The sequence below is a fragment of the Asterias amurensis genome, chromosome 12 (genome assembly GCF_032118995.1).
Source record: "Asterias amurensis chromosome 12, ASM3211899v1".
NCBI classification, from domain to species: Eukaryota; Metazoa; Echinodermata; class Asteroidea; order Forcipulatida; family Asteriidae; genus Asterias; species Asterias amurensis.
Genome location: NC_092659.1, coordinates 17,423,021 through 17,448,793, shown reverse-complemented (window position 1 = coordinate 17,448,793; position 25,773 = coordinate 17,423,021). Strand labels below are relative to the sequence as shown.

The following is a 25,773-nucleotide window of genomic DNA, read 5'->3' as shown; positions in this document are numbered from 1 at the left end:
GTACAAAGTACAAAATTAGGGAGAGTACAAAATGAGTACAAAGTTTGAACAAACTTGTTTTGTAGAGTATCATTTATTTCATTTACATATAAATCAAATGAAGCACATAGAGTCATATTTTCTTGATGCTTTCTTGCATTTTTAATTTTGTCTAGGATGACCAGAAATGTTGAACCTAGTTCAAACTTCACCCGAAAATTGTGTCACAATTGGCCCTCCAGATTAAAGACTCTGCTAGGGGATCGAGACATCCGGCGGCAATTAACTATTTCTTGTGTTTATACCATGGCCATGATATACATACAAGAAATGCATTGGTCCTTTTGTTTTGTAAGCAGTTGCAACAGCTACATGTAACTAAATTTTGTCGGAAAACAGTGAACATCTGATTATGTGCGCTTCATAGTTTGCTTTCACATGAGGTTTGAACTGGGCTTTTATTAGAAGCAAATAAACACAACTCAGTGTGAAACAAATTATATTAATGCATAAAGGAATGCCATTGGTACAAAATTCTTGCTAAAATTTTAGCCAGTGGCAAGACACTGATGTGGGAGACCGGCGACTTGAAAAAGATTGAAAGTATAAATACATCTAAGATGTGTACTTGATGTATGTGCACAAACTTGTACATTGAATAAATAAAGTATGATACACTGCAGTGAAATGCATATGCACGATTCTGGATTCAATTTATGTAAAGTCATTGGTTATGTGAGGTATATACAGTGCCGTAATTGGCCATTACGACATTTGGCAGTTAACTTGTACCTCCAATGGTAATACAGGGTTCTGCCATGGATTTCTTATGCGGTGGAAACTGTCTTTCCCTTTATCATAAAAGTAGACTCAAAGAAATACTCAAAATGTATAGCTTTGGATACTATTTTATTTTACTGGTAAATACACAATTAATCATTTTGTTGAAATCCTTTGAAAGGAAGCTGCAGGTTGTAACTACACAATTTGGAAACTGTGTGGTGGTCCGAAACAATTCTGCCAGTGGTGGTTGGACAATCCTGAGTGCAGGGCGGGTTTTCCGGCACAGACCACTGAGGAAAGAACCTTGGTGATAGCATATTGTGCCACTGGTGAATTTTTTTTCTGTTCTCATTTTTTCTTAAAGAAACTCATCAGTGATCTTTGCTTCGCCTTCCCACTTCCGGGCGAGGTCTTTTTCTTACCCTCATCCTCTCCTCCGTCTGTCTTGGGGGCTCCTCCCTCCTTAGGGCGTGGCTGAGATGGTAACGAGCTGGGTGTGGTCTTTGAGGGCGGGGCCTCATCTTCACTGGCATCTGTGGACTCACTTTCCCACATCTTTTCAGTAACTGATGAATTAAAAAGTAAAATGAAAAATAACCGTAAGAAAGAAGTGCTTAAGCAGCAACTATACCTGCAGTTTTCTGCATATACTCCACCCCCTGTGGGTTTCAGTCCCACTCAAGCCTGCATGCTTCAACGACCTAAGCCCAGCTTATCCAGTTTTATCTATGAAAATTTGCCCCAGTTATTTATCGGAACAATAATCTACGCCAAATAATTCCCTGAAAGAAGAAACCTACCCATACAACCGTCCTCATCGATCGTAGTCTTTTTCTTTAGAACTCTCTTCCGTCTGCGTTTCTTCCCGCTGCTGGGTTGGGCGCTGTTTCCGTGGGAGGACCTCTTAGGAACTACTGTCCCCTCTTCCTCCTCATCATCACCAGAGTCATTTGTCTCCATCGCGGGAGGGGGCGGGGTCGGCGGTATCGGACTGTCTTCTTCCATGTCTGAAACGGACAAGTTTTAAAACGTAAGAAATCGCAACGAGAAATACACCGAGTTTCGTTGTGTATCTGAGTTAAAACTTTGTGAAGTTTTGCTGTTCATCCAAGTTGTGCGTCTCCTTTGTAAAGGGCACCTGTATGAGGAAATGTTGTAAATTTCCACTGGATCATTTCTAGGAATGATGCGTCGATCTTGAAAGGGAAGTGCACCAAGGCGCTTTCTCCTTTCTTTAATGAAAAGTTAAAAATTTCCATTGAAATGTTTCAAGGGGCACCATGGCAATGACCAGGGGCACTGGTTGCCCTGGTTGCCTCTGTGAATCTTCAGGCGTGCAAATCAAAGGCACATCGAGCTAAACTTACCACTCAGTTCTTCTTCACTCTCGCTACTACTGCTGTCTTGTTGTATGATCCGTCGTCTGCGTTTTGACGATTGTTTGTTGGACGTGTCATCTTCTGTAACAGAAAAAAAGAATACAGATATAAATGAACCAGGGTCCAGGGAGAAAGATTATTATACAGTGGCATGGTTGGCTTGTGCGTAAAGCGCGATCGCCTCTCACCAAGGTGACCCCGGTTCGATTCCCGGCCAGGGCCATATGTGAGTTGAGTTGTGCGTTGGTTCTCTGCTGTGCCACAAGGGTTTTCCAGACCATCCGGTTTTCCTCCCTCAAACACTTTCGATCTTGGCTGTGCTCCGTGGTCATAATGGATTGATGCGGCTGGCAGCCTGCTTCTCGAACACGTTGTAGCCGCGTCCTTTGCAATTCAGCTCTAAGCTGCGAGTAAGGATGATTAGCCCCCCAAATTATTATTATTATACTGAAAGTCGATTTCCTACACCCAAAGGTAGTTCCTAAACCTGGGTTAGCTCGGTAGTCTAGCAGTTAAAATCACTGGCCTCGGGGTCTGCGTCCCCCTGTTAATTTAAAGCACTGCTTTGAACGCCAGACTGCTGATTCAGCTTTTCCTAACTGGGTACTTTTAGTAGTTTAGGGGATAGAATCACTGACCTCCGGTCCTGTGTTAATTTCAAGCCCTACTTTAAAGAGATTCCTTTGAATTCCTACTTTATACCGAAACCTTTACTTACCCGAATCAGAATCTGAAATATTACTCTTGGTCGCTTTTCTCTTGCTCTTCACTCCTGCGTCTTTCTTCTTTTCCTCTACTGGCTTCTTGTGAGATGTTTGAACCACAGGTTCTGAAGGAACAGGTTCTGAAGAAACTGGTTCTTTTGGCAGGGTATTTTCCTCTTCTTCCTTGACCTTCTTGGTTGAGGGTTTGTTCAGGAATGCCATCATGCCTCCCTTGGCCTTGCTACTGGGCTGTTGAGGAAGTGGAAGACAATACTTTACTAAAGCCGTGGTTCACAATGGACTTTTTCTTCTACTGCCACTCGAAAGGTTTGACTGGCCTTGGTTTAATTCTACCGTGAGTTCCCACCTAGACTTATATTCGCAACATTTACATAGCGTTTTAAGTGTAGTCACGGTCGGTTAACAGTGCAGTCTTCTGCGACCTCTTTCAGCCTGTTAGTTTTACATCACGATCGCTAAAGATTAGGTCACATGATTCAATTGTAGTCCTGCATACTTTGCTGGAAATACTCACTGAGCGACGAATATCCAACTGTATAAGAAGCCATTATTATGAACTTACCCCCTGTTTCTTTGAGGTCTCCTGTTTCTGAGTGGCAGGCGCCTCCTTCGTCTTCTCCTCTGATTTCTCCAGGGAGCCCTTTCCGCTCGTACCTGAGAAAGCTTTGAATGAGAGTTGTCCCTGACCCTTCTTGGGTTTGGAAGCCATACTCTTTTGCGGCTCCGGTTTGAGATTCTCAATGACGTGTTTCTCAGCGTTCCCGTTCATCTTCGGTCGTGCTGGAGGGGTATTGGGGGCAGAAGCGGGATCATTGCCTGAGAGCTCTGCCAGTTCCTCTGGAGTTCTTTGAATGGCCTCTGTGCATTTTATGGCACTATACCTGCCAAAAACCAAAAACAAAATTCAGGTTAGCTTTTAAGGTTAACCAAATTAAGGTTTGCTTTCTTGAGAGAATGTGACCAGGCAAAGTAAAGCATTTCAAAATGAAACCTCCTCAACTGTTTTCAAAAAGTGATGGACAACACAAAGATTTGTGTTCTTGAACTGTCTATAGAGGGACAGGGTTGCAGGGAAAGTTCACCACAACAAGAACCAAAAGTAATTAGTTATAGGCACTGAACACCTGTTACCTGTTTGGTTGTGTAATATTTTCTTTGATAATCTCATAGTCTGTCATGTAGAGACTGTTGGTGTCCTTCAACTTGGCCTGCTGGACGCTGTAGACATGCTTACTGAGGACTTTGCTTAGAGACGCTTCTGATTCTGTTTAAGATCAAGACAAACAAAGAGGTAGCTTAGCTGATGCAACATTGCTTCTGTCACTTTCTTTCTGCACACTGCTACACTTTGAACTCTGCTTAACGCAAAGACAACCAATTGAACTCTGCTAAACGCAAAGACAACCAAAGTTTGAAAGCTATGGTTTCTGAAATAGATGTTTTGAGATAAATGCAATAAATTAAGACCAAGTATCTGCTTGTCTGAGTTTAAGTAGGAGGCTGTTCCAAAGGAGATGGCCTGGCACATGAAAAGCAACGACTACCCCAGGGGTGCTGGAAATGTGGAATGTTCAAGAGCAGGTTGTTTGAGGTGCGAAGCTGTCTGGGAGGTTTGTACAGACGAATTAAGTCATTGATGTATTCAGGTGATGTGCCATTCACAGAGCGAAAGAATGCTAAGAAGAACTTTAAAGATGATGCGGTCTCAAACAGGAAGCCATTGTAACAAATGTAAGCTGTCTTGATACTAAGCCTTATGGACTCAAAAAGTCGGTAACTGTTTGTTCGGAACCGCCGCGTCACCGCGGTTCAACCGAACACACATAATTTCAATGACAGAGCTCAAACATGTTTCTGGTTGGGGTTACCAAAACGCACCCTTGCCAGATTGATAAAGTTTATTCTTCATAGATTTTGTTACTTACTTTTTAAATTGTCGTCAGACACCAAAGTAACTCTGTTAACTTTGACTCCATTTTCTTTCTCCTCTACACCACTCAACAGGTATGTGACGTTGACTGCTTTAGGTTTTTTCTGTTCAACAAATGTTGCCAACATCCTAACAAAAGGGGAAAAAAGGGGGGTGGGGTGAGAAAGCTTCTCTCCTGCAATTGTTTGTCAACGACATAGTATAATGTACTCATTAAATAATGTATAATGTTAGTCAATCGTCTTCTATGTGTTATTTGATAAAAGATGGTTCTTTAAAGTTCCATTAGATTCATTTTCAAATTTTATATTTCTCCGTTTCCCTCCACTTAGAAAACAAGTTGTGTTCACACTTACTGTTTTGCTCTGTTGACGTGCACTGACAGAGTTTGACTCAGCCATCGATACGTCACCTGACAAAATGAAAAATCACATGTTTAGTTGTGGTCACTAAAAGGTCCAGTGGTTTGACTATCAGACTCACTGACCCTGAGTGCAGGACTTGCAATTACAAGGTTGTGGGTTCCAGGCCAAGCAAGCTAGGCCAATTATGATAGAAACATAAGTAGACCCTTATATTATTAATATAAAAAATATGACTTGCACCTTTTTCACTTTTAAATAGAGGATGTCGTGTTCTTGATCGTGCACTTTGTACTTTACAGTACGCCTATACTCTACTACAAGAGGAATGTACTACACCATAAATAGATAGATAGATACTACACCATAAATAGATAGATAGATAGACATGATAGATAGATAGATAGTTAGTAGTGTAGTTACTGATTCTGTAATGTGTTGTTCTGAATCCCAATTTCTTGGTTTGTGCATACTATTACTACCAATCATGTTTGTAAATATTGGGAAAACCTCTGTTTCATAAGTTCGAATGGAGAAGGGGTGGCAGGATTTGTGTTTATAAATTATAGTAATCCCCCTACCCCTCCCCCCCCCCCCCCCCCCACCCCTGTCATTTTGTGCAGGGGAGTTTGCTGAACCCGGACATGCCGGACTCCTCCTGTTGACTTGACGCGCGCAGTGTTGTTTACAAAGTAAAGTTTTAAAATTGGAGATAAACATCTTTGATCTGATCAACCCTTCTAATTTTTTTCTAAAGTAAAGGTAAGCTCCGTTTATTAACACATTATTATAAGTTACTTATGCAATTTCGATATAATGTTAACTGTAATTACCACTTTGTCTTCGTCAAACACAAACTCCTCCAAGTTTTCCAAGTACATATCACCCGCCATTTTGCAAAAACTGAAGGGTGAAGACTAAACCAATGCAACAGCAGGAGGTGATCGCAAAGGGCGGGCGTACGGTGTGCGTGTGTGGGGGCGGGGGCTTTCAACAGTTACAAAACTTGCTTTTTTCCAAAAATATTTTATGCTGAAGTATTAATTTACAAAATTGAAATAATATAAACTCCTAAATGACTGGTATTTCAACTAAGTTAGAGGAACTTTAAGTCATAATGTAATATTTTGGGGGTAGACGCCACGCCTACAACATTTCACTGCTTGGTTTATACGTGGAGCAAAAGTCGACATTTGCCGATAACGCCAGATTGGGGATCCAAATACGAATAAAGAGCGCGCTGCACGCTGTCGATCACCTGACAAGTCACGTGATTGACGCCACGTCGGAAGTAAGTGACTCGGTCAAAAATAGTGGTGTCGTCAAAAATAAACTCTGTAATTGATTGAAAATGGCTGAGATTTTTATCCGGATAGCTGGAGTGTCAGGATTTTTAGCTGTTGCACTTGGTGCTTATGGATCTCACGGTAAGAAATAAACCCATGTAGAAAAGGTTTATGAAATTAATTTGTTCAAAAAGAAGTGTTTGACTTTGAGTGTTGACCGACTGTATGTCTTATTATTAGTCTATAGTCAGTATTCTGCCTACAGGTAGTACTAGACCCAGTAACTGGGGCGCTGTACTCCTTTTCAACAATTTTTGACTTTATCTGTCGCGAAAAACTGGGTATTCGTTAAAATTCTGTGCCATTCCCTGGGGTGCTAGTACGACAGATAAAGTCAAAAATTGTTAAAAAGGAGTACAGCGCCCCAGTTACTGGGTCTAGGTAGTACTACTAATAAGCGTTCGCACACTTGTATCAGTTACTCCTACTAGATCTATGAGGTTCGTTCAGCTTTACTAATAGGTTCAGTTTATGTTGATTGATGGTTGAAGTTTCTTTTTAATGAACCAAATAATATTCATGGAGGAAAAAAAAGTACATTGCCTGCCGTTGTAAAGTGGGCTATTTTAAACAGTGCACAGTCACAAATACAGAAAAAGTCTACAAGTAACAGAACCGGTACAGAAATTGAGAAAATTTCCCTCAACAAAGTCGTTTTTATATTTTGTAAGTTTCAATTTCATGTTGATGAATTGAACTTTTTTATTGTATTGAAATTGGAACTTGAAAGTGTTATTAATTTTTTTTTTTTTTTTTTACCCATACACCGATGTGTGTTAGCACTGTATACTCAGTACTTTCCCCCGAGTCCTGTGAAAAAATATCACAGGCATGTTACTCGGGTGGGATTCGAACCCACGACCCTTGCAATTCTAGAGCAGTGTCTTACCAACTAGACTACCGAGGTTGCCCGGCAGCTAGACACTGCTCTAGAATTGCAAGGGTCGTGGGTTCGAATCCCACCCGAGTAACATGCCTGTGATATTTTTTTCACAGGACTCGGGAAAGTACTGAGTATACAGTGCTAACACACATCGGTGTATGGGTAAAAAACAAAATTAATATTCTTTATCCCCGATGCAAATTTAACATCTATTGAAAGTGTTGTTTTTTCCTACCATTATTTTTTACCAACCAAGGTCTGAAGAAACATGTGGATGCCAAGACATTTGAGGTAAACAATATATTTATAATTTTACTAAAATAAATAAGTTAAAAATAATTAATTTCCTCTGATTGTTTAAATGTTGTAAATCATGTAAATCATTATTATATTGTACCTTACTCTCTGACTCTAACCAGTCTTCTGAGTCAAATTTGCTGCCTGATGTATGTGTGTGACCTGAGATCAATACAATGGTTTATCGCGAATAGCAAAATATCAAGAGAGGGCGCTGTTGAACCCACACAAAGGTATAGGCGTTGCGTGCGCGAGTCTTAGAAACTGCATAGAAACCGCCCCATATTCCTTCCCACAATGCATTGCGTTTCTGAATCGCGATGAACCTTATTCTGCAATACTATGTGGACTCACACACGTCCACACAATGCTAACATTTTTGAAGAAAATACTTTTTTTGTGTAAAGAACAAAGGAATGTCCATGCAGTGACTATAAGTTTGCAACACAGAGCTTGTTTGTGTGTGTGTCATCATTTTATACAAGTTGTTTCTTTGTGCTCGCTCTCTCAAAATGGTTTAATAATTCAGCTGAAAGAGAAACTCAAGTTTCCATTTACTAAATTTTACAAAAAGGAATATCTCATTTGGGTAAATTAAAAAAGAAAAAATCAAAACTGTGTTCTGCTTTTATTATGTAGTATGTATTCCCTATTGATTAATTTTTAATTTGTTCCTTTTTTTTTGTTTAGACCTTCCAAACAGCAAACAGATATCATTTTATTCACACCCTAGCCCTCCTTGCTGTGCCAATGACAAGACATCCGATGATGGTGAGGATTTTATTCAAAGCACTTAAAAAGTTTAAGATGGTTTGGTAATTATTTTCACTAAAGCACAAAATACAAAATAGTGAGTAAAAATAATGATGATAGAATTAGAAATCTCCTTTAAAATATTACTTGCTGAGGTGATTAATTTCTCAAAAAATTACAGCACCTCAGAGGTGCTGTAGGTATTTGAGAAATTAGTAAAGCAGTTTTTAGCATACTGATTATCTGTTGAAATGGAAAGAAATGTCTTGAAATTAATACTTACACGGATTTACCCGACTCGCCTAAAAAACACTTCTCTGTGATTTTCCCTTTTACAAAAACTTGACAACTATTGAGGCTGCAACTTCTACAGGTAAATTATATGACATACGTCTTCATTCCCTGTGAGTAAGCAATTCATGTCATGGCCAACAACTTGATCTACAAAAGATACCAAACCCCTTTTATTGACTCTCTGTGTTTTTGTTTGTTTATTTTTTCTTTCATCAACAGGTCGGCTGGCTTTTAGCCGTAGGAATGCTTGGTTTTTGTGGGACGTGTTACTACTCTGCATTAACTGGAACCACAACGTTTAACAGGTTCACACCATATGGGGGAATGACTCTGATGGCAGGCTGGTTAGCGATGGCATTCTAATTTTTTCAAACAGGACATATTGTATGTTTGATTTTACGTGAAGACCCCACCCAGGTAAAAGTTCCAGTTGAAACCCGTTCAACTTGTGTTGTTAACTGGTCCCAACTGGTCAAGTTGAACTGGGACTTGGTAGCTGGTTTGAACTGGTTCCTGTGGTCGCCACAGTAATTACCAGCTGGCAACTTCTTCTTTCAATCAACTGGTTTCAACTGGTTTCTTTTGCAAGACTCCACCCAGGTGAAAATTCCAGTTGAAACCAGTTCAAACTAGTGATAACTGGTCCCAACTGGTCCAGGTTAACTGGTTAAAAACTGGAGTTTTTCACCTTGGCCAGGGGTTAGATTTTTTCTGCAATTTTCTAAGTTTTTTTTTAAAAGGCAAATTTGTCTTGTAGTTGACTAGATTGCATTTCAAATTATTCTAAATGTGTATCCAAAGAAAAAAACATTAATTTTAAGCATGAACAATTTAGTTATTTAAAAATAAAATCATTTTATTTGGAAAGTTTTTTTTTCTCACTATTCTGTCAGGAATTTTGTTGATTTCATTCAATGTTTGAATAATAAATTAACTTTGTTATATACAACGACAACAGTCTCAAATGTAATTTTTGGTAGTTACTGACGTTACAATATTATCTATTATAGTATTCATACATTTTGCTAATTGGTATGCTTTGCAATGTTAGATTATTGTAAGATTATTACATAAATAAAGCTGGAAATAAAGTTTGTGGTAAATGTCTCAAACTTTGTGTGTGTGATTACTGAACCATTGCAATTGTGGTATGTTGACTTACTTTTTTTAGTCATTTATTTTGGCAAGGCTGAAACGATCTAAATATAGGGCTTCTTATATGGGAGGGATCTGATGTGAATACTGTTTTTACAGTTATTAATGATAACTAAGGCCTGATAATAACAACAATTGACTTAATTATTGTTTGAGAAATAATAATTTCATTCTTTTTTTTAATTGGTTGAATCATGGAGCTTTTTATAGCTCCATTGTCGAATGCAGTTTGCCAATAATGTCTGTTTATATTTTGCAACATAAACTTAAAAAAGAATGAAAAACTAAGTCACATACTGTTGAGGGCGCCCTTCCTTTGTATGGCACTCGCTTCAATTTTGTGACGTCATGAGTTGTGGACTTCTTGAGAATCGCAAATGGGCGGATTTCGCATCTGGGTTTTATTTTCGGCTTTACAAAAATGGCGGCGCGCAAGGATCAGAGCTCCCCCTTTTAAAATTTCGTTTTCTCTTTGAATAAACGTTTATTTCATCAAGTAGAGACACAATTTTAAATGTAAGGGTTCCTTCCGAGCTAGAGAGGCTTCCAGGATTGTCAAACATGAAGTAAGTCTATTTTGAACTTTTGAATTTCAGAACAGTTCATAAATCATTGTTGTTTGGTTTGGAATTTAATTTAATTTTTATTATTCAATATTATTATTAATATGATTATTTATTATGATCATTTTCATGGAATCATGGTCTTACTTTATTTTTGAGGAGGCGATATATTTTTTATGACTAAACAAATTTATGAGAGATTGAGATTGATAACTGAATGAGATTGAAAACAAGATAAATTAATAATTGTTTACAAATTATTTTATTTAGCTCTTTTTAATTAAAGTTTAAACTTCATTATTCATTCATGGAATCATGATCACCATCCCCCGCCCCTCCTGAATTCCAACCACTCAAAATTTCTTTTAAAAAATAATTCAGCGCCCGTCGCCCCAGTTACTGGGTCTACTACGACGTACTACTACCATGGAGCTCCATGCTACTACTAGGCCAATAAGCTAAACTGGATTCCTTCCTCCAAAAATCCAATCAAAGTCCAACCATGGTAGGGTATGAAAGTTTCATGGAAGGTTGGCTGGTGGTATACTGCACTTCCTCTAGAAGTAGAACTACATGTATGAATATGATGTTTGCTAATCATAATCATGGAGGTAGCAGAACCAACCTCATGTCATGATAGACATATAGCGATGGGGGTGAGTAGTTGGCTGGTAAATCCGTTTTCTAATCAGCAATGTGAATTGACAATGACACGGTTAATGAGTCAGACCGGGTATTTTTTAATAATCTCAAATTGTTTCTGAATAATGCCATTCTGATATTTCTACCTCCAGCCCGCTTACTAATGTGAAGAACATAAATAAACTAAATGAAATAGAAGCAGAGTTGGGCCTAACAGGCGGCAAGACATCGTGGCATCAGCAATATAAAGACAGTGCCTACATATTCATCGGCGGTCTGCCCTTTGACCTCACTGAGGGTGACATCATCTGTGTTTTCTCCCAGTAAGTGACCCCCCCCCCCCCCCACTCCCTCCCCCATGTCTATCTTACCAAACCCCCAGTGGCAGACTGAGTAAGCCTGTGCGACTAGTGTCGGAGTCGTTGCTATTAATTTAATAATAATACTAACAAATTCTTACTGTTAAAGCCATTATACACTTTCGGATTTACAGATTTCACAGTTCACAGATATACAAATAATATACAGGGTTTACAGAAGGTAATGGTAAAAGACTTCTCTTAAAATATTGTTCCATGAAATGCTTTACTTTTTGAGAAAACATTAAAACAATATGAATTCTCGATAGCGAGAATTACGGATTTTTTTTAAACACATGTCATGACACGGCGAAACGTGCGGAAACAGGAGTGGGTTTTCCCGTTATTTTCTCCCGACTCTGATGACCGATTGAGCCCAAATTTTCACAGGTTTGTTATTTTATATATAAATTGTGATACACGAAGTGTGGGACTTGGACAATACTGTTTACCGATAGTGTATAATGGCTTTTAAGCGCATTTCACAATAACCGTATCAATGAACTTTACATTAGAGCCCTGGTCATTGGACCAACTAATCGGTTAATCGTGCCGCCCTGACTACAACAAAAATAGTCGCGATAGTTGTTTGATTAATTTTCTTCTTGCAAACCTACACAAAGCCTTCACTGCAAATTTTCAAAAGTGCCCTTTAAAAAGAGATTATTTTACCCATATAACTCTGGTCTTGCATTTTTTATGTTAAAAATTGTAAAGTTCAGGAGTAGCAATTTATTCACTGTAAAAAACGTAATTGAAAAAAAAAAAACTTTGGTGCTAATAAAAAGAAATAAGGTAAGTATTCTCTTTATTTTGTTATAATTTATTCTCTGACGATCTTCTTTCCTCAGGTATGGTGAAATCATGAATATTAATCTTGTGAGGGACAAGAAATCGGGGAAGTCTAAAGGTTACTGTTTCTTGGCCTACGAAGATCAAAGGAGTACAATACTGGCTGTAGACAACCTCAATGGCATCAAGGTAGGCATTAGCCTTTTGTCAAGGCCTTCGTGGCTTTGACAGCTTCAAAGATCCGCACACACTTGGAGACCCAACACGTGAGTGGCTACACTTGTTTGCGGTTTCTGATGTGTTGCTTGAAATCTCAACTTTTGCTACCCAAATGGTAGCAAAAGTCCAAACCATCCAGAAGCGATGGAGGTCAGCGGGTCAGCATACATTAATGCATGTTTCATACTCTATGAATAACTCATCAACAAAACCGAAAAACAAGTTGGAAAAGGCCCCCGTGGCTTCACCACTCGTGTGTGTGGTCTCCAGTTCCAGTTGCTTGGGACCGCGCGGCTCTACGAAGCTGTCCATTCCAAGCCACGAGGGCCTTGACAGAAGTCTAGGTAGGCATGTACTTACAGTTCAAATGTTGATTGGATCAGAACTGTTTGTACAAAATTACTGTGACCTGACGCTATGCATCTAAAGGCACTAGACACTACATGTATTGGTACTTGGTAGTTACTTGAAGTAATTGTCAGCATAAAAACTTACTTGATAACCAAACAATTGATTATGGTGAGCTGTTGATTGTACAAAACATTGTTAGAGACAGCTCCCTCTGAAGTAACATAGTTTTGGAGAAATAGCTAATTTGTCTTTTGCCTGAAGCCTTTTTCAGATATCTGAAAGTACACAAACTTGTGCATCAAACTTTTTTGTTTTTATTATTATTGCGCTCTTGCAACTTCAATGACCAAAATAATTAGTAAATATTTCACATATTTGGATACACCAAGTGAGAATACTGGTCTTTGACAGTTACCAAAGCTGTCCACCGCCTTTAAACACACTACATGTATTTAAGACATCTGTGAAGAAGTTTAAACTCATTTGTCTTTTGGGGTATACTATACTTATAAGTATAACTTAACAGAATTAAAACATAGTTTTAAGACTCTGAGTCCACATTTGAACATTTGTTTCTGTTCAAGACAATAAGGTACAATATGTTTTGTTATTCACATGAGAAACACAAGACCAGCACCCAGCGGGCATTTGCAGGGTTTTCCCCTAACTTTTTCAGTGACTGGCCAGCAGGACCATTCGATAGTCCATGAGCTTTGTCAGTAGTCAACTATTTCAACTGAAATATGTATGCATTTCAAGATATACTCTGACCATGGTTGAAGCGTCAGCTCGTTAACTTTTTTTTGCATTATGATTGATTTTAACAGATTCTTGGTAGAACGATCCGCGTGGATCACGTCAGTAACTACCGTAAGCCCAAGGAGGATGATAACGATGATGAAATCACTCAGATGCTAAGAAAAGAGGGATGTGCTCCCAAGACACCATCTCCACCTGCATCTGAAGATGAGGACACCCCGATGATTCCTCAAAAGAAACCGAAAAAAGGTACCGGTAATAAAACCAAATACTGTAACACTAAAATCCTGTGTCAATAATAACAACAATACAGAGCAATAAAAACCGGCATTTCTGCTTGACCTCCTGACAGTTTTCTTCTAGACATCAGTTGTTAACAATACACAAATAGAGACACACAGAAACATCTCTAAGCGAGCGGGTTTCCCAATCTTCCAGCAGGGGACCTCACCAGCAACTAGCTCCACGGCGGAGCTGTGCTGGCACCATCTACTGACTGATTGGCATGAATGTTACGCTACCTCAGTCTTAAGGTTTTCCAAAAGTGTTTCCAAGCTAAACTGGTAAAGCCCGGTTCATACTTCCTGTGAATGCGAATTTGATACAAATTTTTACATCACAAATTCGATGAAGTGTGTTCAACTCCTTTGAAACATTTTACTGGGAAAACAGCCATGTGATGTCAAAATTTGCTTCACATTCACATTGGGAAAAACAAATGGGTGTGTACATTTCAATTAGGAATCTGCGCATCAGTCATAAGGTCAAACTCAATGCATGAATTCAAACGTTTTGGGGTGAAAAAATTATCCAAACCAAAACTTTGAGAGGAATCTTTGTTCAAAATAGTTTTTAATCTCAAAAGCTGCAGTGCTTCTTACCAGTAAGTTTGTCATTTTGTTCATAGTATTTATCAATCTACCTTTGATAACTTTGGAAGAAGCTGTTTTCACTGTTTACAAAACACATTTTTATGTTTCCTTGCCAACAGACCGCAAGTCAAAGTCTCACGACAAGAAGAAGAAAAAGAAGAAGCACAAGAAGAACCCCTCGAAGCAAGTGGATAGTTCAGACTCGAATTCAGATCACACGGATCAGGGCCAGGGTTCACCAGTACCTATACGCGTCAAGCAAGAGGTCGATCGTGGCTATGAGGCACAACAACAGAAGAAGAGACCGATCCAGCATGACGACAGAAACTTCAGAGATGAGATGCAACAGAGAGAAGATGAGGAGCGCCGAGGTAGAAGGACTGAGGGCTCACAAGTCAACAAACACAGACAAGATGACAGGGGTCGATTCCAAGACTCCAGTATCGCTGAGGGACGGGGAGATAGATGGAACGAGAAAAACTTGTATAAAAGAGAAACTCAAAAGTATCACGGAGGAAGAGTTCGTGATCGAGGAGGCGATAGAGAGATGGACAGAGACAGAAGTCGAAATCGGGAAAGCCGTCAGGAGGATGAAACGCATAGAGGTAAAAGTCAACAAAGTTCAGACCAGGGTTCCGGGCGAGAGGCCAAGTGGGAGGCAAGAGGAGAAACTGAAAGGGATAGATACCGAGGAAGCGATGAGACGTACGGAGAACGGCAGAGAGACAAGCACCGAGAACGGGACAGATCCGACGAAAGACAAGAAAGATACTCTCATCGGGAACCTGAGAGGAAGTCTTACAAAAGCGGTGGAGCAAGAAGAGACGATTCAAGGCGATAAATGAAATTAACTTTTTAGTTTATGATTAAATTCTTGCGTTTTGTTGAAAAGACATGGATAGGAATACATCAGATGTGGGCTGGGAGCTTCTTCTTTGAAGGAACAGGGTAATTTTTCACTTTGCCAAGGGCACTTCCAATGGCAGTATGTTTATGTCAGCACTAACTTCCACCGCTTGTTTATATAAGTCGTTGTAGTTCTCACTTGTCTATTAAACTTGAAGAATGTCATAACATAGATTTATGTAAGTCTTTGTCAATAAAATGTGTATTGGTTCCTATATCTCGGCGCCATGTGGTTTTAAAAGTACTAGGTAGTAGTTCATCGAGGAGTAGGCCAACCCTGCCAATATTCAAGATGCAAATAGGAAACTTTCTCGGGGCTGAACAAAATTAATTTGGAATTGATTTGAACAAAAGGTCGTTCTTGGCATTAGGGTGATAAATTGTTCTATGGTGAGAGTTGTATTTTAGAGGTTGTTTTTGTTGGGGGGGGGGGGGTATAAAGCGAATGATAAATTCTAACCTCCATGGATAAACGAGGAAGAAAGGCACAAAATTACACACACCAATAAGTGTTTTGCTAGCAGGCAATGAATCATCACTGAATGAATCGTATAAAAAAAAATCATTAGTCACTGCCGTGCCCGCAGAGCGGTGAAAAGGTAACTTCAACATATTTTGTTGTTTCTCAAGGAAACTGAGCTTTTTTTCAATTGACATAAAACATAATTTTTTGGGGGAGGGTTGCTAGAAACGGTTGTGTAGGCGCGTGCAGATTATACAAAACAGTTGTTTTGTTCAGTCATACCGTTAATTAGGCAGCAATCAGGCTGTTTTTGATGAGCTTTGTCAGACATAATAATCTCTAGACGTCTCCAACAAAATACAATAGTTTTGGTCCGTAGAAACAAAACTTTTAATTTGTTTGGCTTCTGATAGACTGATGTCGCAATAGTTCTCTTGCGCGGTACCCAGACTGCTTCCAACAAGATTTCTAATGTATACGTGTAACATGTATAGGCACCATACTATTCCTTTTTCTCCATTGAGCTGTTCGGCGTTGGGCCTAAAATATTTGACTGCCAAAAGCAATCCGAAGAATCCTCCAAAATGATCATTTTCAAGGATAAGAATTCCGGTAAATATGTTTCTTTGATATGTAATTATTTTATCTTGATGTTTGTGAAGGAATAAAAATTTGTATTTTTTGTATAAAAACGGCATTTAAAAATTAAAAATACTGACTGTCATTTTGTGAACTGCACAATGACATCATTATTGTACACAACTTTGTGTTTTTTATATCCACGGATGATAGTATTATGTGTCAGCTTTCGGAAATCCTTATGGAGTAAAATTAAAGAAAGACTTCCGTATCCTGCCCTGCCACCACTTTTTCACTTACTTTTACAAAATATATCTCATTTTTTGAGTCGGTTACTTTTTAGTTGGATAAGATTACGAATGAAGAAATTGAAAAAGGATGCGGACATTTTTTCCGAAATCTTTCCGAGATTCACTGAGCTGCTGTTCCTTGCTCTATGGTGTGAGAGATGAGTCTTAAACTTTGATTTTTTAAATTAATATGTAAAAGCAAAAACAGTTTCTCTCATTTTAAATTCTTGTTTTGATTAAATTACACTTTAAAGAAGAAAGGTAAGGCTAAGGGAAACATCATTTCCGTTATTTTAATTATATAAAATATTCAATCCATATTTCACACTCGCCACATTGTCCAGTCACGATATCCGTCATTCAGCATGCCTACAAATACAAGTTACAACAGCAGCGCTGCTGCACAACCTTGTAACACCCCCCCCCCCCCCCTTTTCGGATTTAACCATTTCATGAATCATAAAATGGTTTATCCAACTCGGCCGCAGCTTATCTGTTCCTCATCAACTGTCCTGGTACCCGTGGGTACAGTGTTGGTGACCAACAAAATTAAGCGAGAATTCCAAAAACTTACGATACTACAGAAAAATAACAGCAAGTATCGAGAAGAAAATTTAATGCTATTTGTTATTGTAACTCGACAAAAAAAAGCAATGCAAGCATCTTATGTCTAAATATATATTATGTGGTCAAAGTTTTGGTTGCGTTGTACAAATGCAACTGGAGTTATTGATCATTTATGGCAAACGACTGTAAAATTTTCATCTATCAACAACAATTTTGAAAACGTACAACTTTATAAGGGGGCCCAAAATGTTGGCCCCCTAAATAGTTTCTAGAAGTAGCATAGCCCCAGCTGTGTGGCCAACACTCTGAATCGTTGGCCACGCCCGTCCGGATTGTCTTTTGCACATAATTGTTCCTCAGGCTCTGTCCCTTCCCATGGCTCAATTTTATGGCACTGCTTTATCACCATTCTCGGCCTATTACAGTAACAAGCACAGGTTACGCACTATCAAATGTTTCCTGCTAACCCAGTGAAACACACTTGATGCATAAGGTGAAATTTTCTGCTTCCAGGAGCACGATTCTTTGCTTATGTTACGTTAAGCAGAGCCATGAAATCAGGCCCTCGGCTTGCATTGTTAGTATTACATAATAGTATTAGGCTGAGAATGGTGATGGTAAGCACAGAATTTGGCAGTAAGTGCCCGTTTTGTTTTTGTTTGTTTTTTCTCAAAAACCCTTAATGCTCACAATTTTGCTAAGACCAAGTGTTTGTTTTGTTAACCAAACAGGTGCGGAGATGTTTACTGATGCAACCAAGTACACATTGGTGGATGATGTTGTGTACGAAGTTGAAGGAAAGGTGAGGGTCATTTTTATTTCAGCCAGAATTTTACCATTTTGTGCCCATAGCAGAGAGAGAGCCACAATCTTTTGGTTTGAAAATACTCACGACTAGTGACAAATTCTTGATGAATTTAAGCTTGATTAGTCGGATTTCCTTGAGTGTCACCTAGTGACGGATATGCAGGCCTGTATGCTGAATTTTTGAAAGGGCAAGGGCACCTTGGTAAAGGGCACCCTATGACTTTGACTAAACTGTAAGTTTCTACTGGAGCATTTTAAGGGCACCAAGGGGACATACAGGCAATCGCCTTCGTTGCCTTCGTGAAGTAACAAGCCTGGGTATGCAGTTGTCAAAGACCAGTCTTCTCACTTGGTGTATCTAAACATATGCATAAAATAACAAACCTGTGAAAATTTGAGCTCAAGTGGTCCTTGAAGTTGTGAGATATGAATGAAATAAGTTCTAAACTTGAGGTCTCGAAATCAAATTCATGGAAAATTACTTCTTTCCCGAAAACTACTTCACTTCAGATTGAGCTGTTTCTCACAAGGTTTTATATCATCCTCTCCCCATTACTCATTACCCAGTGAGGTTTTATGCTGATAATTACTTTGAATAATTAACAATAATGTCCACTGCCTTTAAAAGAAAGTGTGTTGTTATCTGTAAATTGTTTTACAGATCATAACTGTGAAGGATGACATGAGCAACGTTAACATCGGAGCAAATGAGTCTCAAGAAGAGGCCTCAGAGGGTCTTGAAGAAGGCATGAAAAGAGGTGTGAATGTTGTTATTTACAGTCGGCTTGAAGAGCTTACAGACTACGCCAAGTACACCGTTGAACAGTACATGAAATACATGAAGTCCTACATGAAGACGTGAGTTAGATTTTGTCAAGCGAGGGCATTAAATTTCATGATTATTATAATACAGATTGTATATTTTTATATAGCGCTTTAACACTGCGTGAAGGGTGTCTCAAAGCGCTTCCAACATTAATATCCCTGGTCACTGGACCTTTAAGGCACTGGACACCTTTGGTAATTGTCAAAGATCAGTCGTCTCACTTGGTGCATCTCAACACACTTTCAGATGACTAATAAAAGGTTCAGGCCGGAAATCGTTGAATATTTGAGTGAGAAATTATCTCTTATAAACTACGTTTACTTCAAGGGAGCCATTTCTTGCAATGTTTTATCCTTGCAAGATAGTTGCAAGATAATAATGAAAGAAAAAAACACCCTTGTCATACAAAGTTGTGTGCTTTCAGATGCTTGATTTTGAGACCTCAGATTTTGAGACCTCAAAATCTAATTCTGCAGCGTAACTTGGCCTTTGCGGACATTGAGGATTCTGTGATTCATAGCGGGCTATTTAAATGCTGTTCATTTATTATGAAATTGGGTTTTAGTTGGAGGTTAAAGAAACAGCAATTATGTTTTTTTTTTCCCCTGTGGCCTTTGCTCCCTGCTGTGCAGCAAACAACAAAACAAATAAAAAGCTACATGTACTAGAACTGTGTGTATCAACTTACCATTGATAATGGAGAATAATTCAAATTCTGTTGGACTAAGAAGCAAAATTCTTTCACCAACCTTGTTTCGACAATATGTTTTGCTCAGAAGGTTGGGCAAAAATTGTGAGACCTGGGCTGGTCTGCTTGTGCCTTTGAGGATTCAGGTAATTTTTCAAAATGTCCACAGATTCATATTAAACTTGCACAAATGGAAGATAATGATAGCTTTCCTTCAAATACTACTTAATGAGGTGCAGTAGGTTTTGAGAATTCAGTAAAACAAATCTTTTAAAAAAAAATTGTCTCATGAGACGAAAGCTAGTTTAGCATGTAAAAACCCATTAACCAGTTATGGTATTATACCATAAAATACCATAACTGGTTAATACGTTTTTACATGCTAAAACTGTGAAGAAAATTATTTTTGTGACATTGTTTTACTTATTTCTTAAAAACTACAGCACCTCGGTAAGTTTTAAGGGAAGCTTTCTGCTATCATTATCTTCAAACTGTGCAAGTATAACGTGAATGTGCGGTTATTGTGTTTTGTAGATCAAAGAACAGCATTCTCCTTAAAGGAACACCTTGCCTTGGATCGGACGAGTTGGTCTATATAAAAGCGTTTGTAACCGTTTGTTATAAAATGCATATGGTTGGAAAGATAATTTAAAAGTAGAATACAATGATCCACACAAGTTTGCCTCGAAATTGCGTGGTTTTCCTTTTACTGTGCGAACTAACACGGTCGGCCATTTATGGGAGTCAACAATTTGACTCCCATAAATGGCTGACCGTGTTAGTCGACGAGGTAAAAGGAAAACCGTGCAATATCGAGGCATGTTTGTGTGGATCATTGTATTCTACTTTTACAGCATCTTTTCACCCATATCCATATTATAACAAACGCTTTTCAAAGACCAACTCGACCGATCCACGGCAACGTGTTCCTTTAAGTCATCCACATTTCTTGTAATCGATTACATTGTAGGCTGGCGCTTCCAGAGGACGCTGAGGAGAAAGCTGCCCTCCAGAAGAAGATCTCTGGCTATCTCAACAAAGCATTGGGCAAGAAGTGGAAAAATTTAGAGAAGTTTGATCAATTTTACGGCGAGGGTGCTGGAAACGACCCCGAGAAACTCCCCATGGTTGTTCTGTTGAACTACAGAGAAGAGGATGACACGCCGTATTTAGTTTACTTCAAGCATGGTCTTATCGAGGAGAAAGTATGAATAGGTAGGTGTGCAGGCCTTGCTCTTTAAGGGACTCCTTGCCTTGGTGTCATGCCCTGAGTCGTCCCCCGACCTTGGCGGCCATGACCTTCGGTGGTTGTTGTACACAAACAGAATCAAGTTGATATTTACAAGAAAATATATAACAAAACTTGAACACAATCAAAAGAAATTCCAAGTCATGATTGTGGTGCTTTGGCCATAACTAATTAGAACCTTGTTACTCCTGTAATAATTATATACAACTTCAAACTGAGGAAACAAAAGTAATTCTTAAAAACTCATATGACTCTGTGACATGTGGATCTGGCAGTTTTGATCTGTGAAATGTGGTTGAAACTGTTGTTCTAAAAAGGATCTGGTTAGAAAGATGATTGAAAAGTAGAATAATGATCCACACAAGTGTGCCTCTAAATTGCGTGGTTTTCTAGTTTACTTTGCGAACTAACACGGTTCGCCATTTTGTGTGGAGTCAAAAGTTTGACATGATACTATAAATGCTTTATACTATCGAAAGCTGTTGTCCTTTTAACCAAGTAAGTTTTTGTTGCCATAACTTTTTAAGTGGTTACCAAAGGTAAACCTTTCCTTTAATTGTGTATAAATTATTGTCTTTTTCAAACAGGACGCTGTAGGATAGACTGGGAATTTATCAACGTTTTAGAGGGACATCACTGGACTGGGGAACATCGGCAAGTGTGCCAGAATTGTAAAAAGAATTTATTTAGTCCACTTTGTCAAAATGAATCATCAACTCGGAAACACTTCTGCTGGAGCCGGCTAGTCAAAACAATCAGAAGGCATGTTCTTCTGGAAAGACTTAAGCCCGGTTCATACCTCCTGTGTATGCGATACGAATTTTGGCGTCACAAATTCGCTACAAATAATTCCCTTGAAATGTGCTCAACTCCTGCAAGACATTCACAAGCCCTGTGACGTCAAAATTCAAAATCGCATTCGCAGGAAGTATGAACCGGGCTTAAGGCAGTGCTAGGTGGCATTGGACTTTCAATAGGTAGATGCGAAGATTCTTTGAAGTGTGGGTTGTGCTTGGAAACTGAAAGCTTGTTGTGTTTGCTGCCACCTAGTGTCCAAACATCCTCCATCTTTTCTTCACCGGCACAGATTTCCTGGAGAACAGATCTGTTAAACCTCATGCAATACGAACAAAAGTGTTTAGCAGCACTGGACATGTTTGGTAATTGTCAAAGATCAACTTGGTGTTTCCTTATACATGTGCATAGCTTAACATATCTGTGGAAATTTGGGCTCAATTGGTCAATTTCGGCCATGATCGTTATTTCAGACAGAAACTTTACACTAAACAGTTTACTAATAAACTTTGTTGTCATCATTTTGTGTCGTCTCCTTTGTTGCAATTACAATTTTATACATTTTGGCTCACTGTATGAAACAGTTGACTTATGAAAAAAAGTAGTGTTTTAAACAAAAATTATTTGTTAATTCTGCTGTGTACAGTAAATTAAATTTAACAACCTGTGAATGTACTACTGTTATAAGTATTGCATTTTTTGCTGAGCGTCTATCTGATGTATACATATCAATTTACTCTTACATGTGGATTTTATCATAACAAGTCAGCACTAGGAACAAAAGATGACGAATCATGACGTCGGTCTGAAACGGAATAAGAAACTCGGATATTTCTTAAAATTTTACACTTGGAATCCAAGTTTGATTTTAGAAAGGAACAGGACTTGTTTATGTTGGCATTATTTCATAACTGGCATTGTTTACTAGCTTTGAAGACTGTAGGGGTTAACAAAAACAATCACACATATTTATTCTATAATTGTAGAAGTCAAGGGGAGAATTAAAGAACATTTATTAATTAAAATGGTGTTCCGATTCTTTGTTCTTGGTAGTCGGTATTAGGTTTGCGGTAACACCATGGCATATCTCTTAAAGGCAGTGGACACTATTGGTAATTACTCAAAATAATTGTTAGCATAAAACCTTTCTTGGTGACGAGTAATGGGGAGAGGTTGATGGTATACAACATTGTGAGAAACGGCTCCCTCTGAAGTGCCATAGTTTTTGAGAAAGAAGTAAATTGCCACGAATTTGATTTCGAGACCTCAGATTTAGAACTCGAGGTCTCGAAATCAACCATCTAAACGCACACAACTTCGTGTGACGAGGGTTTTTTTTTCTTTCATTATTATCTCGCAAGTTCGATGACCGATTGAGCTCAAATTTCACAGGTTTGTTATTTTATGCATAAGTTGAGATACACCAACTGTGAAAGCTAGTCTTTGACAACTACCAATAGTGTCCACTGCCTTTAAACCTCGGCTTAGGCTCCGCCTGCAATATGAACCCTACTCCAAAAAGTATAGGCCAGATACCTAGCTGCTTCGGTATTACAGTACATGTATTATATTAGTAAGTAAAGGCTAAACCAACTAGCAGAATAAAATACCATATCAATTAAATTGGGAATTAAGTAAACATGTTTTAGTTGGTATTTAAATGAATTAATAGCCCTCTGTGGTTGCTCGTTACCAAGTAAGTTGTTATGCTAACAATTATTTTGAGTATAATACTTGTTTCCAGTGCCTTTAATATTTTTTCATTATAAAGTCCTAGCTTAATGAACACAAAATACGGCGAGCCGGAGTCCCTGTGACCCATGAGGATACACATGCCTTCGTTATCAAGCTCATCGTCTTCACCCCAGTACATGAGAAACTTATCCAGGTTCTGCCAGCTTTTGCCCAGTAGTTCATCAAAATATCTTGTAATCTTGAGTTGAAACAAAAGCTTCTCATCAGGATCGTCGAAACGGCCGCTGAGACTGAAAAAGAAAAAAAAGACAAGACATTAATTATACAACATGAATAAATACCCCAGACAGTTTCGCTATTCCTAATGGAAGAGACCACATCACGTGGGGTGTTTAAACAGTTGATAATGACCAGCTGGAGCTGTTTATAATCGGTGTTTTCGGATGCGTTTAGATGCATACTACGCGCACGAATGCATATCCGAAAACTGTCCCAGTCACAAAAAATAGCAACACACGTACAGAACTCAAGGACGTTGTAAAACGGATAAGTTAAACAGAGTTTCATACTTTATTACGCCTTTTAACTGAAAAGGCATTTTATGAATTGGAATAAAAGAATAGTGACTCGTTCTTAAACTGCCGTTTAAAACCATGCATGGCCACGACGAAGTAACGCAGTTTTTTGAGAAAGAAGTAACTTCTCACTAAAGATAAATTGAATTAAGGCATCAAATCAAGGCATCCAATGGCTTTAAATGGAAGAATGGGGATTAATCTGAAAATTTGGTAACTTACTTCTTCAGGTATGCCTTTATCTGTACCTTCTTGTCATCTACAGTCTTTAAAGGACCCTCCACAAGATTCGAAGCCTCGACAAGGTCAGGCACTACGTCTAAGTCATCATGAACTTCCGCATCTGCCTTCAACAAAGGCACGGATTCCATTCCATTGTCTATGGGCTTCAGAAAGGACATCAAACATAATCACAAAAAGGAAAGGAATTGTTTAGCATCCTGACTTCTTTAAATAAAGGAAGGAGGACCTTTCCCACCCGTACCCCCCCCCCTTACAAAAAAATACGAATAATATTATAAAATCGCCGCCTGACCTTTTTGAAGACAACTGGCTGGGATACCATTTTTTGCGTCAGGTCTTTGAAAATCTTTTTTTTTTTATAACAAAAGAAGACGACAAAAGAAGAGGCATTGTAATTCAAACTGGTCGCCAATATTCATCACTTTTTAAAAGATGACATCAGTCTTTTAACAAGATGCGGCATCAAGAAAGGATGAGGGAGGGGACGATCGTTTCTTATTTTTAGTTGGCCTAATGAGACAATTATAATACCATTGTCGTACTAATTGTACATCATTACCTTATATCTTGCGTCAACCTCGTACACAATGTCATCCACCAACGTGTACTTGAAGGAATCAGTAAACATCTCCTTGCCTTCACGAAAAGAAAAACATCCAAATCCATTAAGTTTTGTTATCATTGAAGGCACTGGACACCTTTGGTGATAGATATGAGTATTCGCATTGGTATATATCTCAAGAAAATGCATAAAAATAATGAACCATGTGAAAATTTGAACTAAATTATTGGTCGTCGAAGTTGCGAGAGAATATTGGAAGACAGAAGACACTTGTCGTACAACTTGAGTAAAGCCTTCAAAACGCCCATCCATATTTAACATAAAAACTTACTGCAAAAGAGTACTGATTAATGCAATGTGAGTATAGCAAATAGAGCGAAGAAATGATTATTTCCTTTTACACATGTGTATTTATTTCTTATATATTATTATGTGATGAGTATCCTGCAAAGCTATTCGTGTCAATGTTTTTGGTGAAAATGGTTACCAATGCTATTAATTTTTGAAGACATTTTTATGGACCTTAAAATTGTGCCCAGGGGTGGGTTTCACAAAGAGTTAGGACTAGTCTTATCTCGAGTTAGGACCAGTTACTCGTCCTAACTTAGGACTATCCATGCAATTTGTATATCTCCTAGGACTAGTCCTAAGTTAGGACTAGTCCTAACTCTTTGTGAAATCGACCCCAGGTCGGATTAGCTGAATATATTTACCAGTAATAACATCCTTGAAAGCGAGCATTCTTTTGAAGACCTCTTCGGTATTGTAACCCGTTGCATCAGCAGAAGAGCAGACATCCCCAAAATGAAGACTGGCCTTCAGAAGATACGACACCATCAAATAACGAAGTATCAAAGAGAAATATTTAACGGTAATGCCAGTGAACAAGGCCATGTCTTTTAAAATGATGAACAGGCTTTGACGAGTATAGATGTAGATGTAGATCGTGAGGGAGTTTTCAATTGCTTGTACCTGTCCTTATAATCTTATACGTACCGTGCTCAAGATGGTACGTGGCAACAAGCAACTAGCCCTTTAATAATATCACCCCCGCACCGTATGCAAGAGGATCTGTTACGGTCCAA

The 25,773-nt window shown here is 38.7% G+C and overlaps 5 protein-coding genes across 5 annotated transcripts; 3 read left to right on the top strand and 2 right to left on the bottom strand.

The window, feature by feature from the left end:
• Window positions 1–29: 29 nt before the first annotated feature.
• On the bottom strand, window positions 30–6,056 carry LOC139945299 (uncharacterized). The gene is made up of 9 exons (XM_071942647.1): window positions 5,992–6,056; window positions 5,153–5,208; window positions 4,792–4,925; window positions 3,998–4,130; window positions 3,429–3,747; window positions 2,860–3,094; window positions 2,130–2,222; window positions 1,563–1,769; window positions 30–1,328 (listed from the first exon to the last, which is right to left on the bottom strand). The coding sequence occupies exons 1-9, from the start codon at window positions 6,049–6,051 to the stop codon at window positions 1,111–1,113; spliced, it is 1,455 nt and encodes a 484-aa protein (XP_071798748.1). The 5' UTR covers window positions 6,052–6,056; the 3' UTR covers window positions 30–1,110.
• Window positions 6,057–6,442: 386 nt separating this feature from the next.
• On the top strand, window positions 6,443–9,798 carry LOC139945577 (transmembrane protein 256 homolog). Its single transcript, XM_071942970.1, has 4 exons — window positions 6,443–6,585; window positions 7,644–7,678; window positions 8,375–8,455; window positions 8,951–9,798. The coding sequence occupies exons 1-4, from the start codon at window positions 6,510–6,512 to the stop codon at window positions 9,092–9,094; spliced, it is 336 nt and encodes a 111-aa protein (XP_071799071.1). The 5' UTR covers window positions 6,443–6,509; the 3' UTR covers window positions 9,095–9,798.
• A 401-nt stretch (window positions 9,799–10,199) lies between these two features.
• LOC139945574 (uncharacterized) lies at window positions 10,200–15,780 on the top strand. Its single transcript, XM_071942967.1, has 5 exons — window positions 10,200–10,452; window positions 11,244–11,414; window positions 12,302–12,431; window positions 13,640–13,820; window positions 14,563–15,780. Exons 1-5 carry the CDS (start codon window positions 10,448–10,450, stop codon window positions 15,282–15,284), a joined length of 1,209 nt encoding a protein of 402 aa, XP_071799068.1. The 5' UTR covers window positions 10,200–10,447; the 3' UTR covers window positions 15,285–15,780.
• A 524-nt stretch (window positions 15,781–16,304) lies between these two features.
• Window positions 16,305–22,638, top strand: LOC139945576 (translationally-controlled tumor protein homolog). Its single transcript, XM_071942969.1, has 5 exons — window positions 16,305–16,424; window positions 17,980–18,050; window positions 18,717–18,913; window positions 20,540–20,784; window positions 21,406–22,638. The coding sequence occupies exons 1-4, from the start codon at window positions 16,397–16,399 to the stop codon at window positions 20,778–20,780; spliced, it is 537 nt and encodes a 178-aa protein (XP_071799070.1). The 5' UTR covers window positions 16,305–16,396; the 3' UTR covers window positions 20,781–20,784; window positions 21,406–22,638.
• Window positions 22,639–23,214: 576 nt separating this feature from the next.
• On the bottom strand, window positions 23,215–25,646 carry LOC139945575 (translationally-controlled tumor protein homolog). The gene is made up of 4 exons (XM_071942968.1): window positions 25,402–25,646; window positions 24,686–24,762; window positions 24,106–24,269; window positions 23,215–23,598 (listed from the first exon to the last, which is right to left on the bottom strand). The coding sequence occupies exons 1-4, from the start codon at window positions 25,580–25,582 to the stop codon at window positions 23,259–23,261; spliced, it is 762 nt and encodes a 253-aa protein (XP_071799069.1). The 5' UTR covers window positions 25,583–25,646; the 3' UTR covers window positions 23,215–23,258.
• Window positions 25,647–25,773: the final 127 nt, after the last annotated feature.

Excerpts from the sequence above, each read along its gene's own strand:
- LOC139945299 (XM_071942647.1), bottom strand. The coding sequence starts at position 6,051 with ATGGCGGGTGATATGTACTTGGAAAACTTGGAGGAGTTTGTGTTTGAC. Across the intron at positions 4,926-5,152 it reads CACGTCAACAGAGCAAAACA|GATGTTGGCAACATTTGTTG; the intron begins GTAAGTGTGAAC and ends CCCTTTTGTTAG. Across the intron at positions 3,748-3,997 it reads AATATTACACAACCAAACAG|GTATAGTGCCATAAAATGCA; the intron begins GTAACAGGTGTT and ends GGTTTTTGGCAG.
- LOC139945577 (XM_071942970.1), top strand. The coding sequence starts at position 6,510 with ATGGCTGAGATTTTTATCCGGATAGCTGGAGTGTCAGGATTTTTAGCT. Across the intron at positions 7,679-8,374 it reads TGGATGCCAAGACATTTGAG|ACCTTCCAAACAGCAAACAG; the intron begins GTAAACAATATA and ends TTTTTTGTTTAG. Across the intron at positions 8,456-8,950 it reads TGACAAGACATCCGATGATG|GTCGGCTGGCTTTTAGCCGT; the intron begins GTGAGGATTTTA and ends TTTCATCAACAG.
- LOC139945574 (XM_071942967.1), top strand. Across the intron at positions 12,432-13,639 it reads ACAACCTCAATGGCATCAAG|ATTCTTGGTAGAACGATCCG; the intron begins GTAGGCATTAGC and ends TGATTTTAACAG. Across the intron at positions 13,821-14,562 it reads TCAAAAGAAACCGAAAAAAG|ACCGCAAGTCAAAGTCTCAC; the intron begins GTACCGGTAATA and ends CCTTGCCAACAG.
- LOC139945576 (XM_071942969.1), top strand. The coding sequence starts at position 16,397 with ATGATCATTTTCAAGGATAAGAATTCCG. Across the intron at positions 16,425-17,979 it reads TTTCAAGGATAAGAATTCCG|GTGCGGAGATGTTTACTGAT; the intron begins GTAAATATGTTT and ends TTAACCAAACAG. Across the intron at positions 18,914-20,539 it reads ATGAAGTCCTACATGAAGAC|GCTGGCGCTTCCAGAGGACG; the intron begins GTGAGTTAGATT and ends ATTACATTGTAG.
- LOC139945575 (XM_071942968.1), bottom strand. The coding sequence starts at position 25,582 with ATGGCCTTGTTCACTGGCATTACCGTTAAATATTTCTCTTTGATACTT. Across the intron at positions 24,763-25,401 it reads TTTCAAGGATGTTATTACTG|GCAAGGAGATGTTTACTGAT; the intron begins GTAAATATATTC and ends CTTTTCGTGAAG. Across the intron at positions 24,270-24,685 it reads AGGTTGACGCAAGATATAAG|CCCATAGACAATGGAATGGA; the intron begins GTAATGATGTAC and ends TCCTTTCTGAAG.